Consider the following 20,691-nt stretch of genomic DNA (forward strand, 5'->3'; position numbering starts at 1 on the left):
ACATATGATACGTTTGGCGTTATAGGGTTGAATAGTGTTCTGAATTTAGAGTTGATAGGAAGTCAACATTTAAAAACAGGCAATAATTATTTATTGCATATAGTTATGCAGAGGGTTTGATAATGCATTCATATTTGTCATCTGTGTTTAAACTGACAAATAAATTCCTATTGCAGAATCCACACACCATCTGCATAATTATATATGTTATATAAGTGTAAGCAAAGAAAACTAAATGAAACTTTTTAGAAAACACCAGTAGTAACCAACAGATCTCACCTCTAGTCGCCACGAGCTACCTCACAGCTGCTAGCAAATATGTATTTACATGTTTTGACAATTAAAGTAGCATAATGTGCTTAAATAAAAATTGTCAAACAATAAAGAAAATGGTCCAATGAGTCCTGCTGTCACAAAGACACCCATTCAGTAAATGTACACACACACACACACAGACACACACACAGGATATGACTCATTGTGTATTGTTTTTTAGCACTTGTAGCAGCCCTTTTAATGACTCACTCTGATTATACCGTCAAACAAATAAACGTCTTTTTTATTGCAATGTAGTATTATTCTAACATTAATATTAGCATGATAAGAGAAAGTTGATTGACTCATTTCCAGGTCATCAAATACCAACGCTTTGAGTTATGCTTAATGTGAAAACCACAGTGAACCACACAGCACAGCTCCCTCTGAGTGCTCCCAGGGCATCAAATACTGACACTTTGGTTTGCCAGAATGTTGGTATTTGATGACCTGGGAAGACTCAACAATCAACTTTCCTTTTTTTGTTGTTGTTTAGAATGACCCCACCTTTAATTGAAAAGTGAAAAGTAAAATCCCAGAAGAGGATGAAACAGGCTTTACAAACACTTTGAAATCCAGATAAATACTGCAGTATTGCTAAGAGATGGTTAATGTTGTTCATACAAAACATATCAAAAGTAATGTGTGACTGTAACCATGCATGAACCTTTCTATTCTCCAATCAGAACACCCTCAGGCTGCAACAACAACAGAAGGCCAGGAAGAGACCATTCCACAAACACAACCTTCTGATGGTGAGGATGGTGACCCCACTGTAGCCACTGCGGAGTCAACCACTATAATCACCACAGAACCCTTTGGAGACAGTGAGAGAAGCACTATGGCGAATCCCATTCATGAAGACTTTGGTTCTGGTATATCTTCTGACATTGAGGGAGCCTCTACAACGTCCCCTGTTGGAGAGACAAAGGAAACACAATCTACCCCTGAAAATGAGCGACAGAACGATATAATGAAGACTGAAGAAGATGACAGCACAACAAAATGTAAGAAAAACACAAGCAAAAATAAATCAACACACAACTGCCATAAATCAAAGCACAAGTAGAGTTGTGTGTATGATTACAGCTCACTAAAGGAAATAACAACACCTGACATTATATAATTATAACCATGCAATAGAAAGCACCTCTGTGGTGCTAATATTGTGGAGACTATATCAGAGAGACTGAGTGGTGATACAACTCTGCAGTCATTTTTGGATTGCATTATATCGCAAGATTCCTGTTATTTGATCTAACTTCTGTATATCCAAAATCATAGAAAATGGTGAGGCTTGAGTTGATTTATGTTTAAAATGCATGGAAACATTCCTAAAGAGCAGCACATCCTGATATCAGATGCAACAGGTTTTTGGGAGGACTGAAGTAACTTTAAGAACATATGACGCCCCCTTGTGTTATGGTTATGCTGTGGAGTGGATTTGTTACAAAACAGGTCTCTGTGATTTTGTCTCCACATTCCTTACAATTCAGGGTACAAGAAAAATTAAATCAGGTCTATAAATCCAATTAGTTTCATTTTAACTGCTTTATACAGATCATGTAAAGGGAAACTTTCTTATTATGTAGCTTGCACACGATGCCACAAAGCCTGCAGCTTCAGATGTAGTTTTTAATCTCATTGTACATGTGTATAGTGACAATAAAGGCATTCTATTCTATTCTATTCAAAGAGATGAAAATGCATATATGATTTAATCTAAAGTGACCATATGTACACAAATACATCTGGATATTTCATCTAGTCTTATGTTTTAAATATGCTTGTCTTTGCTAGAGTGGGTAACTCTATGTCAGTGAATGACCTGTATCCAAAATGACTGAAACGTTTGCCTCTTGTTTTATTGACATGCAGCACCACAAAATCCTAATGGCAAGGGACGGGTCCTGGGTCCTGTTGTGCCGACTGAGGAAGGAAAAAAGGAAAACGAAACGAGTGAGCAACCATGCTACTTCACCTCTAAGACCCTGAAGTCCATAGTGATTGCGGTCAAATAAGAGCATGCTGGGAAAGGGCACTCTTATTTGGATGCACTCTTGACTTTTTATATCTTACTAATTCAGCTTTAATACTGTCAACTCATGGCTTGTTATTTCTCCCTCCAGACTGGCTGATAATCCTCCTAGTGATTGTGGCAGTTGTTGTTATTTTTGTAGTGTGTGCAGCTGTTGCCAAAAGAAACAGGTATGTGTTTGTAGACATAAACATAACCCCCCGTTTCTCTGCCTTACTGTGATCAATAGTCAGTGTTCCAATTTTCACATATTTTGCTGCAGACTGAGTGAGGGCAAAAAAAAAAAAAAAAATCAATAACAAATACATGTGTCTGAATGTGCTTTTGCAGCTTGTGCGGCAAACAACAGACCCTGATGATCACACCCAAAGACGGTGAGGGGAACGGGGCGGCGGCATCAGCATCCAGCTCCCACGCCCAGGAGAGAGAGCAGGAGATGGTGACCCTCATGAACAAGGAGAAGATCCAGGAGAACGGCAACACAGAGGAGTTCACCGTCATCACGCTAGAGGAGTCGCCAGATAAAGAACAGCTGGCGTGAGAGAGGAGCGTAGAAGCAGTAAAAGATGAGAATAGGAGGGATAGAGTGAGGAGATGTTTGGGTGGGTGGGGGTGGAGCTCCAAACACTGGGGGGTAAAAAAAAAAACTGCTTTGGTGGCCAGCACTGAATGGACACTCAGTAAGGGTGTAAGTGTGTGTTATTTAGAGATTGTCTTACTGAGATAAATAGTGTTGTACTGGCAAACCAACCTGTGCAGCATTTTGTTTGTGTGGTATGCCAGGTTAATTAGGACTGAATGGCGGTCAAAGACTGTGTCATGCATGGTGGGGTATCATGTATTGGGGCATAATGGGTGCGTGAATGTGTTTTCTGTCAGTTCTTTGTGTTTGTGAGCTGTATGCTTTGTTGATGACAGGACTGGATGGGCTTTAAAGGGAGAGGGTGGTGAGGGTCTAATTTGTGAAGATGACAAATTATTTTCTTTTTATAGGATTGGTGGATTTTAAATTATAGGGTCTTTCAGCCTAAATGGGAAATAATAAATCAATAAAGATAACTTTTTTTTAAGTTTGAGATACTGCAGATAGAAAAAAAAATAATTTTGAGTAAAACAACCATTCCATTTTTCCATTCCATTCCGTTTTCCATGTGTTTCATTTCTTTGTTTTGTTTGCTTATTGTTGTAACCTTGTGTATATTTCAGACATTGCCTGTGGACTGGAGTTTGGTTTTTTCCATTTTCAAGAAAACTAAGGGATGTCACTACCTTAATTTATGCAGCTTTGATTCCCTTTTTCTTGGTCTTTGTATATAAAGTATATGTTTTGGAAATGCCTTAGCAATAGCTGCCAGTGCTTTTTGTTAGCTAGAAAAGGGTCTTGTATCCCTTTTAAATAAAGGAACGTGTCATACTTTTTGAGAGTTATTTAATTAGAAACAGTACCTCTGAGGTAAACAATTGTGAATGGATTTTGCAATAGTCAAAGTGGAGTGGATATTGTATGAATCAAGTTGATGTATAGCATCCAAAACTGTGCAATTGATGCACCATTGAAGTCAGTCAATATGGTATGCATTTATATTGAGTTGTGAATATGATAATATGATGTCCCCGATGTTATCCTGAGGATAAGTAGAACGATAACGATGATGTATACATTCTATATACACAGTGTGTACATTGATTAAGGAAAAAAAACTGCAAAATAAAGAATTGGATACAGCAGATTAACCATCTTTTAAATACAAGATTTAAGCTCAATCGAGACACGAGAAGTGAGTGACAGCGGCCTAAGATGCTAGATGCTAAACTACATGGCACATATGATAATGGGGGGCCCATGTGCTGTAAACATAGCAATGTAAAGGTTTTCCTCATGAAAGAGGCTGTGAGAGCGTTGTCTGTGTGCTCCCAGGGGGGAGGGGCGCGCGCGATGAATGAAACCTGTGTGCTTGCCTAGGCCTTAATGTGCCGGTTACTCTGTACATTCACACAAGTAAACGAAATGCTGCAGTTTTTCTACTAATCTTCTCATTGGTGAAATATATCATACCTTGTGCCATATCAATATGATTCCCTGTGTGACAGCTAATTTCTCCTGATTTTCAGTATAACACTGAATTGTACAAACTGATTGTAAACTGATTTTTTTTCCCCGACTTGTTCAGTTTTTTTTCCTGCTTTTGCTCTTATAGAATTCATTTTGAGGAGAAGTAGCAAATGTACTAGTGTAGGCAGGTTTTATGACAAATTAACATAATATGTCGCTGAAAACATTTGTAAAGTCATGAATGAAAATAAATGTGTATAGATAGAAATACACAGAAATGTGGTGTTCACTCACTGATTACTCTGTATGCGTGAAGACAAAGGGGGTGCGTGAATGGCAAGACCGGGAATGCGAGTGGTTACATTGCCCCCACATAAGAGGAAGTGAGGTTTCCATGGCACCAGGGTCGTGATGTGAGAATATGTTAACACAGGAAATGAAGACTGATTAAGACAGCCATTTTTAAAAGATAGAGATGGCATCTTTCCATACAGTGTTAAACTGCATGTAGCAGTCTGTCTGTCTTCACTGACACACATTTAAAAGAGCACAATTTCCACTTATTTAACATGCAGTTATTTACTCATTGTTCACCATTCTAAAGCTGCACAGACATAGTACTGCTATCACAAATAACTTGTAGTAAGTGTAGTAAATCAGTCTAAATGTTGAGAACACGTTCTTGGTGCTATTTAGTTATTATTTTGTAATGTTTTTCTCTAAGTTTGCATAAGCTTTTTTCAAAAATACAATCCATTTTTCCCAATATTTTCATAAAATGGTCACTTAGCTCTATCATTTTTTCCAAACAAAACTGTACTGTTTGTAATTTTCACTGTGTAACATTTAGGAGGTTCTATTGGCAGAAAGAGAATATAATATTAATTTATGATCCCCTAAATATATTTTTATCTACAGAAGCTGCAGGTTGCCTTCCATGGAGTCCACCGCATTGAACCTACAGTAGCTCAGAATAGACTAACTGAACACTGGCTGTAGATAGGGGGGTTTTGCGTTTTTTATGTGTTCCACAGCCACTATAGTTTTACCTACACACTTTACAGCCCATTTTCATTCCCACGTTATCGAATATAGATGTGAGCAGTCTTCAGTTAGTTGCAATCTGCAACCTCACCACTATATGCCACTAAAGCCTACACTGGTCCTTTAAGCATTTAGGTCCAAATACATGAGTAAAAACTTTATTTTTGCACTGTTCTTCTGATGTTGTTATTAGATATCCAATTTCAGTTTTTCATCCTGGTAATGGTGCAGTGTGATATTAACTTACATTCACCTAGATCATCACCTCTACAACTTAAAAAAATTATATCTTTATATTTAACGTTCCTCCATGTAAAATGTGATATTGATATTGTGTGGGGTTCATACACAATATATATACAAGCCTGGATTTAGCAAAGCTTTCTTTTTCTGTAAAGAAAAAAAGGGATAAATAAGCATAAATGACAAGGCAGACTGGTGGGGCTTAAAAATAGCGAATAAACAGTTAATTTTCCATTTCAACCTATTTAGCCCTTAACTTAGTGAAATGATTGTAGATGAAATTTTGTGTTCCATTATGCACCTTTGCTTTAATGTTTTTAGAATAATGCATCATTAAAATGATATTGTCTGCACTGTCCGGGAACTAAACAACAGAAACAGAGATGAAAATGTATTTCTTTGTGTGTGTAAAACAAAAGAAAATCGTGTAGTCAAAAAATCAAAAGAGCAGTCAATATTTAGTTATGAATCAACATTTATTAGTTATATTTGTATATGTACACCAAAGGTACAACACTTACTGATATGTAGAAACAGATTTTTTTATGTATACCATAGACCGAGGAAAGATTTCATTTTTTTTGTCTTTTTTTTCTCCCCCACACATACGCTCTGCCTTTACATCAAAATTACAACAGCTTTACAAAGAGGGAAGGCCTAGAAAAGTAAGATCAGGAAAGCACGTCGTAGGCAGGAGTGAGACAGGTTATCAGCTCTGTTTAGGAGTTTCTTCAAAAAGACACATTTCAGTAGAAAAGGACAAGCTTAAAGATATACTGTCTCTTGGTTGAAATACTGTGTCAATAGCTTTCCATTCAATCAGTACCATATAGCTCAGCAAGTTCCAGGTGTTTGTGCGTGCATAAAGTTTCTGTGTAGAAAGCAAAAAAGGCAAGTGGAGTAAATGTAGTTTACAGAGTGGGATTTCAATAATCCTCCATGATGTTGGTGGCACATCAGAGGTCAGATATGTGAAGATGTGGCATGTAGACAGGGTAACAAAGAATCTAAAAGATCTAGATATCCATTTCTTGCAGCTTTAATAAACACATGCACCAGGTAAACAAAGATGCCTGAGACTAAAGCCAGTTTTCGCCATTGAAAAGACAAAATGGTTCAGATGAGTCACCTGAGGAAGGTTGCTCTACTGTTAACAGGCAGCTGAGTATTTGTTCTTCCACTCAAATCAACTCCTAGACTGTTTGATTTCTCACTCTATCCTACATACAGGGCAAAATTGAGCTTTACCTTTATTTGTCTCTCTTTTCTGCAACTTTTATCACAGTAATTCCAGCCAAAATAACTCATGTTGGCCCCCTTTTTTAAACCAGAAACTTCCCCTCGCTCTTTCTCTCTCTTTCTCACTCTCTTTCTTTCTCTTATAAATGCAAACCTGTTTGCTTCAGGACCACTGTAATTTCCAGAAAATTCTGCATTGCCACTGAACAGAACAATTATATATTTATTTATGTACAATGAAAATGAATGCACACTTCTTATATCTTCATGGAACAAACATTCAGAATGCTTACATTAGATTAAAAAAAAAGATATTTATATATTGGTGTGTGACAGGTAAGTAAAACAACTAGTTAACAGCTATTAGAGAATAAAAAAACAAGCAATTTATTACACGATTTCCTCTCTATACATTTTGTCTAATCTAATTTTACTCAGGACATATGATATTTTTTTTTCCTAGAGGATTACATTAAAAATGTCACAGCAATGAAACTATATTCCTACATACCATTCCCACGCCCACCCCTGAAAAGAAAGCAAAAGGAACAAAAAAAAAAAAAATCTGTTACCTACAATATATACACAAAGTGCAATGAGGCACTTCAAAATATCATGCTTTTAAGATAGTGGTGCAAAAAAATAATTATCATTTTATTTTATTCATGCTTCTAAAACCATGAGTTTGAACATAATAGTGGTTCAACACTCAATCCCCATCATTGACATATGGTCTGCATTGTCTCCTTACTGGAGAGGATTTTTTTTTTCTGAAGATCACAAGGTCAAAAGATCAGACTCAAGGGGCTTCTCAGGGTGTCAGTGCTGTGTTCTGCAGCTTGCTGATTACAGTTAGAAATTTAGTGACCTTCAAGGTCTAAGAGTGTTTGTGCGTGTGCTAAAAATGTGTGCATGCTTGTTTTTTGTGTGTATCAGTATGTGCAGTGTTTACAGGAGAACACCAAATGTGCTCTATGTTGTGTCACAGCACACTTCTGTTAGCCGAGCTTAAAAAAATCAAAGACCTCTTCTGAGAGTGTGTTTCAGGAACTAAAAGACAGAGTGTCGTACTAAGTGTTTTGTTAATTTTCCTAGTGTTACTTAAATTGGCATTTGTTTGAAGTGAACACCTCCAAGGCAAGGTTGTCTTTAATGAAATGAAAAGAAACAAGACAGGAGAGAAGGACACATTACTGATAAAGAAATCACACCCACAACGCAGAAGTCTCACCTCTCACTCGCACAGGCTAAAAAAAGATTAACAGCCAGTAGCCCAGCTTTGTTTGTATTTGCAGATCTTTTTAAGCCATTTGGTTCTATGAGAGGATTTTTTTTACCTGATAGATAGCAACATTCTGGCATAATGCATGTGAAGTGTCCATTGTTCTGTTCTAAGTTTCCTAAAACGTCTTGCACCAATGTGGACACACAGCTGCAGCATCTAGGGTTTGTAGAAACAGTCTTGAGCTCTGGTGGCTAAAATATATTGTTGTTTACCTTTTAAGGTCTGGCTAAACAAGAAGCTGGCAAGCAAGAGTGTTATATCAATGATCTGTCTCTGTTTGTGCAAGCCAAGAATCCATCTGACAGCTGAGTGCTGTGCTACTTCTTCCTCCGTTTCTTTTTTTAAATGTTTCTAGTGGTTTACTTTGTGTACTCTGTGTTCAGTAATAACGTAAGTGTACAAATAGTACGCAGGTTGAGGATCATTCAACCACTGGAATGTTGTCTTAAATATATTTGTGTGCTTCCTATATGTGCTTCCCAGCATATCATCATATTATAAAATCACTATCTTTCATCAAAGACCTTTGCAGTGAACTGTCACTGTTCAGAGTCAAAGCTTTCAAAAGTTGTGCTGTTATGAGGCCTTTTTCTTGAAGCTCTAGTGAGCAGGTAAACATTTTAGGATTACAAAATTTTTTTCCCTGTAAAATAGTAAACATACAAGCCTGAGTATCTGTTCCTGTTCCATTATTGTATTTTTAAAATCGTTTTTTAAACTTGGTATACGATCAGTGTCAACATGGAAGGATAATGTGCATGACTTTGATTATGCCTCTGACTGGAAATTATCCTCACTGACATTTTGGCTTTATTTGTGCTCTATCACTCTGTTTGTGCTCTATATATCTTTTTTTGTGTCTTAATTTACCCAGATATGGCAATTAATAATTATTGTTTGTTTTTACAATAATAATTTTGATGCAAATCTTTTTTTAAATTTCACTGGCATTACAGTTACTTTTTTGGAGGAGGAATGTAAAGTTTCATATTTAGGGCAGTGACATTCTTTCATTTAAGTTTTGAGGCTTCATCAGAAAAGGTGGTGATATCAACTGCTGTGCCATTCAGTTATAAATGGACAGGAGGAAAGAAAACTGAAAACTGTCTTGAGAGTGACGTTATGGAGGCAGTTCAAAGGCCTCTGTGAGTTGATTGATTTTCTGCCTGTTTGGTCCCTATAATTGACTTGGTCATGTTCTTAACCTAGCTCTCTCTCTCTCTCTATCACACACAAACACACAAACAAGTTTTATATCTCACTCAGTAGGTGACACAAAGAAAAAAGTCCCTTTTTTACAGTAGACAAAAGAAAAAAAACACAAAGGGGAAAAAATGGGCTCCATGGCATGATTTGTGCTTTATAATCCCAGGGCGACTGTGCTTGTAGGTTTTCCTGTTCACTATTGTTCTCCCTGCCTCCTACCCTTTCATCAGTTTGCTGGACCTCAGGGATAGTGGGTAATATTGGGCAATGCAATCAGCAGTCAGGTGCACTTTAAATGCTCTGACAGTTTAAGAATAAGAAGTGATGTTCTTACAGTAGATGAGAGCAAAGGAAGAGCGGTGGCCTAATGCACACATTGTGATGGTACTGACAGGGATGTAAAGCAAGGATGTTCAGTACAAACATTACATTGGTTTTCACGATTAATTAACTCCCACTCCTCTTCTGGCATTAGAATAATGAATCACCTGTATTTATATAACTAGGAAACCTGGAAGATGTTCTCAGTGCATCCCATTATACAGCTACTTCTTCTCTCATCTTATAAATGTAGAACAAAGATGTATTGCTAGGAATAGCTTATCTAACTTTTTTCTCTTCCTTCCCTCCCCAAGCCTTGAAGTATGTTGTGCAAGTATCTGCTATATAGGACATAATTGTGCTCTAACAGGTAAAGGTATACCTCTTATCATTTCACGGTTAAGTGAATTAGTATTATATATCAGTCAGATAGACAGTTACAAAAACCTTTAAAGGGACTAATAAAAAAGAAAAGAAACTAAACTACATAAAAAACAATTAGTAGTTCTGTTCGTGTGACTTTTTTTTCATTCACTCTTTCACCAGATAGGAAAGCTTGTGGAGCCCAGGAGCAGGGGATCTCTGTGCTGCCATTATTCATGTTTCCATGGTTCCTCCTCAACAAGCGTGCACTCCGCAGCAGAGCCGTTAGTGGCTGAGGTTACCTGTAAGCAGTTAGCAGGGAGATCTAAACAGCGGATCCAAGGCACATACAAAAATCACAGTTTATTTCTCATAAAGCTTTCAAGAGAGCTTCTAATAATTCTGCATTATCGATTCAGTGCTCCCACTTATGAGATACTATTACTTAAAGTTTCAGCGAAGTAATCTGACTGGTCAATCAGGCTTCCAAAGCTTATAAAGCATGGTTGACCATCATGTATTGCTTGCTATGCCATCAAAACAGCAACCTTACCAATCACCTATCTACATACCTGCTATTTCCTGCTTATATGTCATATGTTGAAGTAAACCTTTTAGATAATACACATGACTGTAAACATTTTAAACTGTAAAGCCAGAATACCACTTAGGAAATTATTTTCTGTAATTTTGGGTATTGTAGCAATGGTACTTTGGCAATTAAAACACAGCCTCTTAGGTATCATAGCTATTTTGCAACATGCAAAAACTATGGAGGAATACTTCTCGTACTCCTGTACGACCATGATGATCATGCTTATGGTAGTCCTAAGAGTAGAGTTTCTTTTACTGACCTGGGAACAGACCAGAAATGTATGATGACCAAAAACTCAACAGACATTAAAAAATAAAAAATACAAATACAAATGAACAAATTATAAATAAAACAGACAGGTTATATAGAAAACAAGGTACAAACTCTACAGAATGAATGCATTGTTATGTTATGGCTACTTTGCAAGCAATCTACAGTGGTTTGAATCTTTGAAAAAGGGGTAAGAAATGTGAGCGGTATTATTTACAGACAAAACAGACCAGAAAACCGGAACAAAAATTAGTCATAGTGGATACTGGAAATAGCAAGTCTTTGTGTCACATTTATACGTAAATGTCTAATAATAAAGACTCAGGAATGGGGAATATAACTTTTTACTATGGACAGATTACTTGTGTGATAGGTTGCCAGCGTTGCTAGGCAACGCTTTTCATCCTTTATGAATAGGCTCATCAGTAGACCTTTTCCACCAGGGTGTGTGTGTGTGTCAGGGAACAAGCACTCTGAACTCCTATATATTATTCTAAAAGCCTGGAATAATTAGAACAACGGAATTCAAAGTACATTATGTTTTACATTATGGAGACTACTTCCCAGCTTTTGATTTCACACACAGTTCTCACAGTGTGCAGAAATAGCTGGTGTCAAAATGCAAAAACACTGACTGTGAATGATTCAGTGACGGCGTGGCAGATGTCTGTATGTAGGGAATATATGAACTGTTAATTAGCTCCAACACTTTTCTCCTCTCCATTTTAAATCCTACAGGAAAGAATGACCCTTTGGAAATAAACCTGTTTTAACAATTAAAATTAGCTACATTTTAAGATAAAGAAGAATTAACCACACTGGACATTAGGCTTAACAAAAGGAAAATGAGAACTAAATGATTACAGACAAGGGAATACATTATTCTAACAAGGCGTTTTTTGGGGAAAATGGATGTAGTGTGAACTTTTGATAGATAGGAGGGCTGCTAAATAATTCCTCAGGGTCATAATGAGGATTATCTGGCTCTGCCTTTTGATTTAGTGCCAATCCCCAACAGGTTACAGTCATCAGCTTAGGCTGATTAAAAAGCAAGGGCTGATTTATCCATCATTAGTATGCACTGAACTTCAATCAAATTTTAGTTTGTTTGATTTTGGAAACCTTTGACAAGAACACTACATTTTGGACGTTAACTCAACACAAAAGCTGCTATTCCAGAAGAATAAAATACATACATACACATGCATCTGTTGTTCTCTTGCTTCACGTATGTCGTAAAATAACAGTGGGTGCATTTACATTGTTATGTACAAAGATGCAATGAATAAAACAAACAGAGTCAGGCAAAGGTGCAGGGTGAGCATGCAAGAACGGAGATGGTTATATACAAGTCTCTATGTCCGTAAGCATTAATTGTACCTTGCATTCATCTACTACGACAGAATTGTTAGCAGTGGCGGTAGCGGTTGTGGTAGCGGTAGAGGTTAAAACGCACTGGTTGGAATTGTTTTCGTGGTGGTTCTTCATGTCATCGTAATAAGATTGGGTCTTCGTCATCATTTCAATGTCATCTGATTTAGCTGCATGCGCGTCCAGCTCGTCAAGCTCCGCCTTGGACATGTGGTACACGATGCCTGCACCGTAGGAGTCACCCACCACATTCACTGAGGTCCTGAATCGATCCCTGAGGAGAGAGAAACCAGGAAAAAAAAGATGGTTTTGCATACTTGTTAGAATATGAGTAAAATACTAGGTGGGAATTTCCAGATGTACAAAAAAACGTAGAAGCAAAGGGAAGAATCAGTGTGCAATCACAGTATGCATTTTTGTCTTGTCAAACTCACAACAGCCAGTCGACAGCAACCAAAAGACTGATGTCTTGGGTTGGCAGGCCTACAGCAGTCAGGATCAAGAGCATAGTCACCAGGCCGGCACTGGGAATACTGGCTGCTCCAACACTGGCGAGGGTAGCTGTCAAACTTAATGAAGACACAGCAAAACAACACTCAGTCACATTCTCCAAACCCACTATACCTGACCACATCCTCCACAACCAACTCTCCAACCTGCACAACTCCCAGACACTAATCAACGTGAAATGGCTCCATTAGACAGCCACAGATGAAGACATTCACTCTCTATGGTACTCGTTTAAAGAGCAACAGCTGAAGAGCACCAGAGTGGGTCCTCCATCGCACATGTGAAGAGGCTTAAATGTGAGAGATGGAATGTTTCATTTGATGGTTCGTGGACTGATATGTCATAAAAATGTCATGCTGAAGCCTTTTCCGTCCTTGACTCACTCTATTAACAGAAGAGCATTTGGAAAAGGTGGTTACATAAACTGGGTTAGTGTTTATCTTCCTGCTTAGCATGAGACAAGGCACTGGCACAAGTTGTTGCTTTCTCCTCGTGGTTTAATTGACCCAGAGAAGTTTTTCTGTTTAATGTTAAATGCTGCTACATTGCTGCTCTGTTTATCCTCATTTATTAAGAGCTAACCGTGTTTGCTGAACTGTATCTCTGAGATCCATTTAAAGCCTCTTTAAATAGGGAAGAGAGCATTTAAAGAGTCCTTTTAAGAAGCATCTCTTCATACAGGAATTGCTGAAATATCATGGAAGGTTTCATAATTTAAATTAGTGACATTTCCAACATTGCAAATCCAAGTCTTTTACATGTCGTGATACAATAGTACACTTGACGATTTCAAATGAGATCACACTGTAAAAATAAAAATAAAATATGGTATGTTTGAAGTACAAAGATAAACTATCATGAGTTTCTCCTGACCTGACGGTGACAATCTGACCAGGGTCGAGGTGGATGCCGTTCATTTGGGCAATGAAGATGGCTGCAACAGCCTCATACAGAGCAGTTCCGTCCATGTTGATGGTGGCACCAACTGGGAGCACAAAACGAGTGACTCTTTTGTCAATACCCAAGTTCTCCTCCAGACAACGGAAGGTTACAGGCAGTGTACCAGCACTGCAGGGAGAAGCAGAAGAAGTAGGGAAGGAGGAAGATATTTTGTATCAGTTGTATAAATATCTAAATATAATATAAACAGCTATCCATTCATTTTGATGCTTACCTGGAGGCTGTCCCCAGGGCAGTGATCCAGGCCTGGAAGATGCCCAGGAAGAAGGTGAAGGGGTTTTTCCTGACGATAACAAAGTAGATGCTGGGCAGGAAGATTGCTCCGTGGATGATGAGGCCGATAATCACAGTCACCATATACATTCCCAGCTGCCTGGCCACCACTTCCAGGTCCTTGATGGAGATGATCTTACCACAGATGAGACAGGCAATACCGAAGGGAGAGTACCTGGCGAAAAAAAGCTTTTTTTATTACTTTAAATTTAGCTTTGAATAAAGAACACAAAGAATTTGTCAGGACACTTTGACAAATTCTGCTTCACATAGCTACTATCTTTCAAAATGTTGCAATGACTTGAGAAATAACTTGACATTAACAGTTATTTCTGACTCAAAACAATTAAATGAGTTTCAAAATGAGTCAATGAGATTCTTAAGTGATACTAACCACATGATCATGATGACAAGTTTCATCACAATCTCATTGAGGATGTTGAAGAATTCAATCATGAGTCTGGCCCTCTCTCCCATCTTGCCCATGCAGATGCCAAATGCAATAAAGAAACCAATCAGACCTGTGACAGAAAATCATGAATGTATCAAACTTTGAATACCAGTGTGGACAGGTGAAATGACTACCACATGAGGGAATTATTATTAGGAGTTTTACACGACATGAAATTCTGTAAATGCAATACTGTAAAAAATATTGCTTTTATTCTTATCCATGCAGCATGACCCTAGGGATGACAAAGACAGTTGGTTGGTCCAACACTTTGGTCCAGACTGAAATATCTCAACAACTATTAGATGAATTGGCATGAAATTTGATAGAGATATCCATGGTGCCCAGAGAATGAATCACAATGACTTAGGCGATCCCTTGACCTTTTTTCTTGCATCAGCAGCAGGTCAAAGTTTTAACTTTTCCTGAGAAATATACCTTCTATGTAATGGAACAATACAGACTGTCTGATTTTGATGATTCCTTGACTTTTCCTGTAGTGCCACCACAGGGTTCACACTTGTGGTTTTGAGAGAAATAACCCTTAGGATGAATTGCAACTTTGGTGTTCCCTTAAGTTTTCATCTAACACAATCATCATGTCAAACAATCAGTTTGTTGTAGGCCTATAAATTGGTTTATGACCAAATACCTGTGAAACTAATGACATCTTTGTGAGCATGTTAGCATGTCCATATACTGTGTTTTCGGTTGGTTACATACCCAGTACATTCATGCCACTTTTGAACTGCAGAGACTTTTTGATGAGGAACTGAGGCTCCTTGGTAATGTTAGCCACCAGACCCTCCATGGTGGTGGCATTGACATCCTCCTCAATAGCCACCTCTACCTTCTTTGTGACTGTCTGGATCTGAGTTAAAGAAGGAAAAGATATGAGTAATGAGTTTGATGAGCAATACTGGGCTCCTGTATGATGTTCCCTATGACACAAGGCCACTCGACTGTCAGTAATCGTGTTTGCAAATCTGTTTCTTTGGTGTGTTTTTTTGTCCACTGTGCATTTGGATTCCTCTGTTAATAAACCCAATCATTCCAGGGCTAACAGTGACTTCCAGATATCACAGACAGAGTAGTGAAGCGATAATCAAACTTCAGCATTAAGCTGTTTATCATCTTGTTGTTGTCTTCCTCCATTACCTGTTCGAAACAAGCCTGCACCAGGTTCTCTGGGAATAAGTTCCTGATCAGATCAAAGAAGGCATCCAAGCTGGACACGTCATCATTTTTCTCGCCTTGGCCCAGATTCTCCTTCAGTTTGGGGTTGCCGGGGTGGATGACTAACACCAGGATGACTCCCAGGATAGCAGCAATAATAGTGGTGGACATGTAGTAGACCATAGCTCTAGTGCCCAGGCGACCACTGGATTTGGCATCCAAACCAGCCAGACCTGCAGCCAAAACAAGCAAGATCATGTTTACCTGGTAATTACTTGGATTTATTGAATGGAAATGTTGACTTAATACTGAGGGGCATGAAGGCTGGAAGCAAAGACCATTAGGGGATTACATAATAGTGTTTGATCATAAACATGATGGCATGATGTATAACATAAAATAATTATGATTTCAAAATCAAGATTACAATAATAGCAAGGCTTTTTCCTTGCCCTGTGTCTATTTTTAGCAGTATCACAGCAGTGAAAGTTGTAGATAAAGGAATTTAGAGTTTATTCGCCCTCAAACTGAACTGCACATGAGCTGCTCAATGATAGTATCAAGTGTAAAAAGTTCAAATGTGGTAGTAAAATGTCTACAATATCCAATATTCTTGTAATAATGTAATGTATTTGCTACAAGTGATTGGTCACACTTCACCTGTGATTAAACTGGAGATGATGAGTGGCAGGATCAACATCTTCAGCATCCTCATCAGGATGTCTCCAGGAAAAGCAATCACCATGATGATATCTGGGTGAATCGGGGAGGCAACGCGAAGCAACATCCCTGATACAGCTCCCAAGATCACACCTGAAGTGCAAGGAGGAGTGTGAGTGAGTAAAACTGCAAGAGTGCATAATGAGGAACCACAGAGAGAAAGTCACGAAAAAGAAAATCAGATAATGCATTTGAATGGAAAAATTATTCAAATGAAAGCCTGTGTCAATGGGAAAAACACAGATATAATCTATGAATAACAAATGAGCAATGATTGCCTCCTTAAAGAAGCCATAATAACTGACCCCTGTCATATTAATTCAGTTGTGTTGGCGCTGTACAACAAGATGTCTGCTTAAAGAGGATAGTGGGTTGAGAAGATGAAACAGAAACTTGCAAAGAGAGTAAAGATCATGGAGGATTAAGATCAGAACTCTTTGAAGCAGCAAGGAGGAGGCAGCATGTCAGACTCCCTGGTGAAGCATCTGTAATCTCTATAAACCCAAAATGTTTTCGAGGAGTTTTTCACTTTGTAGCAGGGCAAGTAAAAGAGTCTAATACATGGATTCAATAAACGGAGGTAGGTAGTTGGTAGTTGTCCCTAATCTGAGGTTCACCTTGTGCCTCACTAGGATACTATCCAATGGGTTTTTATTGATACCTTACATATCCTCTGGCTTCTATTCACTCTCTTGAATCATGAAAACAACAAACAAAACAAACAAAACAAACAGTTCTTTTCCTGCCACACAGTGTCTCTCCCCAAAATTAAAGATGACCTCTGCTTGCTCTAACCCCCCTGAAGCTCTGCCTACCAGGCACAATAGTTGGCCTCCATGTCTGTCCATCTCACGCCAGACAAAACTCCCGCATCCCCCCCTGTGGCTGCACTTCCTCTGCTACCACACCACTGCCAAATATCACACAGCCTGAGACGTTGTTTAATAACACACACTGGAATCAAAAGCCTTCCAGCTTTTTTTTTTATTATTATTGTAAGCTGTTCTCTGTGCTTCAATCTATCCTCCAGTCTAGCAGCATCCTGTAGATTCTGCACACCCAATGGTTTTGGATGGCACTTGATTTCCTGTGCCTTCTCTTTGGCCCATTTGCAAGTTCCAGTTCAGGCTCTTATCTGCCAAGTGACAGATGATCAATGATCATGCTGGCTAACTTGCTTTGCTTTGAGTCCTGCCAAGTGGGGTGAGATGTACACATTACACATGCTCACAGAAACATCCATGCAAGCAAGATACAGATAGACAGACACACACATGGCTAAATTTAATATACACACGTGCATTTATAAAGTTCATCAGGTTCACAACCTTGGCTTATGAAATTATAAAGATTGGACCACATAGCTCCCACAGTATAAATGATATGTGCTTATTAAACACAAACCTGATTTAAGACCTATAACCCGAAACCACATCAATACTTTCCTTTCTTCTTTTCATTAAATCTCCCCCTGTGGCGCAGTGAGCCACCGCTGTAATTACAATATTTTTCATGCCCCACCAGAGGCTATTTGGGTGTCCACTGCTGCAGAGAGCTTTTGATAGCAACAGGTGGCACAGAGCTAGGGAAGGTCAGGACACCCAGTCATCTTACAGTCTGGTACACTGTGCAGGCACAGATGGCATCTCCTCCTCATATTACAAGCAAACTGCATAATCAAGCTCCGAATTAACAAAACACTGAGCTCAGTGGTGCTTGGAGCCCGTCTTTCGCATGCCCTGCTTTTTAATAGGTATTTAAGGGAGAAAGAAACAAAAATACACAGGTGATGAGCTGAACTTACCAAGGACGGTGAGTGTGAGCAGAAGGTTCTTGAACAGCTTGGAGCAGATTGTGGCACATTTGGACTGAGGCCTGGCCTCAATGGGCTCCAGGTGACTCTCGTGCATCCTCACCTCAACTTGTTTAGGCATACTGTTGGCACTGTGAGAGAGAGAAAAAAAATTTAATGAAATGATTTACCAATAAAAGGCAAAAACATCAAGCTTCGAAATCAAAACTTTACCATACAGAAACATTAATCAGTATATATCATGTGGTCTTGTTCATTTATGAGAACAAGACTCTACAATAAAAGTCAGCGTCAAAAACCAGAAATCAGATCCTTTGGATGTGTATAATGTCTCTGAAACCCAGCATATAGTAAAAAGAAAGCAGTCCAATGAAAAATGTTAAGCATTCAAGTGTGTTGCCAAGCTGTCACTCCAACACTGCTCATGGTTACTATAGCGTCCAACAGATGGAAGCTGACTACAAGCTGCTGCTTGTAAAACTGCAGTCCTTTGGGGCAATACTTCAGACACGAAGCACCTCAGTCGGACAGTTTATAAAGACTGATTATATGCATCTCTTAAGTACAGCACCATGTTAAAGATTTTTTGTAAAGAACTCGCTCTGTATTTTGATAGAATAACATTTGGGGTTATATAAGACATAAGAATTTACAGGCATATCTACATTATGTGATTTTTTGACAGACTTCTTTATGCTGATAATAACTTTGCTGATAATAACTTTATCAGCATAAAGAAATGGCGTGGATTGTGAAGTAGATTGTATTTTGAATGCAAGTTTCAAACCCTGATATATTACAGGCGTACTTTATCATGCCAACCTAATACAGTAATTGAATTAATTAGTGTATAAGGTTGTTCACATCCTCTGGAGTGTCTAGAGATACAAAAATTAAAAAGTGAAACAGATGCTAAATTGATAATAAAAAAGTTTGATGAATTACAAAGAGGAGGAGCAAACACAGTGACTTATACTTATACACCCACTTAAACCCTATATTCTTTGTCTCGGTTATTATTGTGTGATAGTAAATTTAGAAGCACACAAAACCTCATATACAATTGTAGGAAGAGGGGGTTCAGTCCCACAGCGTAATTAATTGAATGAAGCGTGATTTCCCATTACAGGCAGCACAGAACAGTTTCCTGCAGTTCCGTCGAGGTATGAATGAGTTTGTTAGTGAGAAGAGAGCCAGCTGTGTCTGTCACATGGCAGTCAGGCAGGTGTTCAATAGCTCTGTCGGAGAAAGTGATTGAGAATGAGAAAGGAAAAGAGGTACAGTAGCTTTTTATTCATTGTCCGCTCAACAAGTTGCAGGAATAATCTATCAAATTGTCTTTGCTCGGTTTGACATTTTTTTTGTCTATGAGGAAATAGAAACGTCTCCATGTTGCTATTCATCACCAATAAGCCCATGAAAATGTCTGCTGTGATGAAATACAAAGAAAAGCAAAGAAGAAATAATGTGACTCTGACCTTTCACCTCACCCTGGGGTTCATGGCCTAAAACTCACAAATGGATGCCTCAATAGTGAAGTTTCTTTTCTCTCTCTTTTTGTCCTTATACCCTCCCCCCATAGTCCATGATGAAGTCAGAACACTTCATAGATATTAATCATGTTGGCTGTCAAGTTTTCTTTCAAAGCTGAAACTTGATCAAAGGCAAGACAGGGAGCTCAAATCAATAGGAAACTTCCTCCTAACCAAAAGCTCTTTATGGTGTTATTGTTGTTGTGTAAGTAGTCACTAATAATTCCACACGAGCACACACACAGAGACTCACACATTTACACACACCTCCCCCAGCTTTGTGTATCGCTGTGTTGTGAGCTTGGCTATAGGAAGACCAAATGGCCAGCTTCCAGGCACACAGATGGACCAGTCCTATCTCATCTTATTAATTTCAAAGTGAAGTGTGAAATATAGGAAATACATGCAAACAGCAGGCAAATGGTAGCCACCATTACACTGTGTTATTTCATCCATAAGAAAAAAGCTGAATGGATTAGCAAAACCCCAGAAATAAAATGCAGAATAATTAGCATTACCATGTAATCCCATTCCGTAAGAGTGATGAGGGCTACTAATTGAATTTTTCCCCTTTTCTCTCACTTGCATTATTTTTAGCAGTGAAAGAGAGAGGAAGCAGACGTTGGCCGTCACAGAGGTCGGATATTATGCTGTCATGATCCTCTCATTAGTGCTTCTCTCACCAAGTCAGAGGCATATGAGAGAGTGGGCTTCTGCGCCCCAGTGATAGATGAAAATGAAAATGTATAGCAAAGAGTAATCAACTGCAGCAGAGGACTATCATTTGCGACAGGAGGAAATAATAATGTGTTTTTTGTGTTATAGAATAATTTTGCTGGATGGGAAATTATTTCCTTGTTGTACATAATTGTACAGCTTTCCTTAAAAAGGCATGAGCTTAGAATTAATTCTC

At 38.5% G+C, this 20,691-nt stretch overlaps 2 protein-coding genes across 4 annotated transcripts in view; one reads left to right on the plus strand and one right to left on the minus strand.

The window, feature by feature from the left end:
• cd44b (CD44 molecule (Indian blood group) b) overlaps positions 1 to 4,678 on the plus strand; it is a 12,983-nt gene extending 8,305 nt beyond the window's left edge. The window contains exons 5-8 of the mRNA XM_035665626.1: positions 1,002 to 1,322; positions 2,194 to 2,274; positions 2,445 to 2,523; positions 2,684 to 4,678. Coding sequence (XP_035521519.1) covers positions 1,002 to 1,322; positions 2,194 to 2,274; positions 2,445 to 2,523; positions 2,684 to 2,894 — 692 coding nt within the window. The 3' untranslated portion in view covers positions 2,895 to 4,678. The remainder of the gene's footprint in view (positions 1 to 1,001; positions 1,323 to 2,193; positions 2,275 to 2,444; positions 2,524 to 2,683) is intronic.
• A 1,590-nt stretch (positions 4,679 to 6,268) lies between these two features.
• slc1a2b (solute carrier family 1 member 2b) overlaps positions 6,269 to 20,691 on the minus strand; it is a 31,000-nt gene continuing 16,577 nt past the window's right edge. The window contains exons 2-11 of one of the 3 annotated variants that reach the window (XM_035665766.1): positions 18,238 to 18,377; positions 16,374 to 16,526; positions 15,696 to 15,946; positions 15,261 to 15,408; positions 14,481 to 14,607; positions 14,028 to 14,261; positions 13,727 to 13,921; positions 12,778 to 12,912; positions 12,429 to 12,617; positions 6,269 to 10,409 (exon numbers count right to left, since the gene is read on the minus strand). In XM_035665766.1, coding sequence (XP_035521659.1) covers positions 10,406 to 10,409; positions 12,429 to 12,617; positions 12,778 to 12,912; positions 13,727 to 13,921; positions 14,028 to 14,261; positions 14,481 to 14,607; positions 15,261 to 15,408; positions 15,696 to 15,946; positions 16,374 to 16,526; positions 18,238 to 18,377 — 1,576 coding nt within the window. In that variant the 3' untranslated portion in view covers positions 6,269 to 10,405. Of the gene's footprint in view, positions 10,410 to 12,352; positions 12,618 to 12,777; positions 12,913 to 13,726; positions 13,922 to 14,027; positions 14,262 to 14,480; positions 14,608 to 15,260; positions 15,409 to 15,695; positions 15,947 to 16,373; positions 16,527 to 18,237; positions 18,378 to 20,691 lie in introns of all 3 variants that reach the window. The other 2 variants (XM_035665764.1, XM_035665765.1) reach the window with 2 other exon arrangements.

The sequence above is a fragment of the Morone saxatilis genome, unplaced genomic scaffold (assembly GCF_004916995.1).
Source record: "Morone saxatilis isolate NCDOM2014 unplaced genomic scaffold, NCSU_SB_2.0 Contig2, whole genome shotgun sequence".
NCBI lineage: Eukaryota > Metazoa > Chordata > Actinopteri > Moronidae > Morone > Morone saxatilis.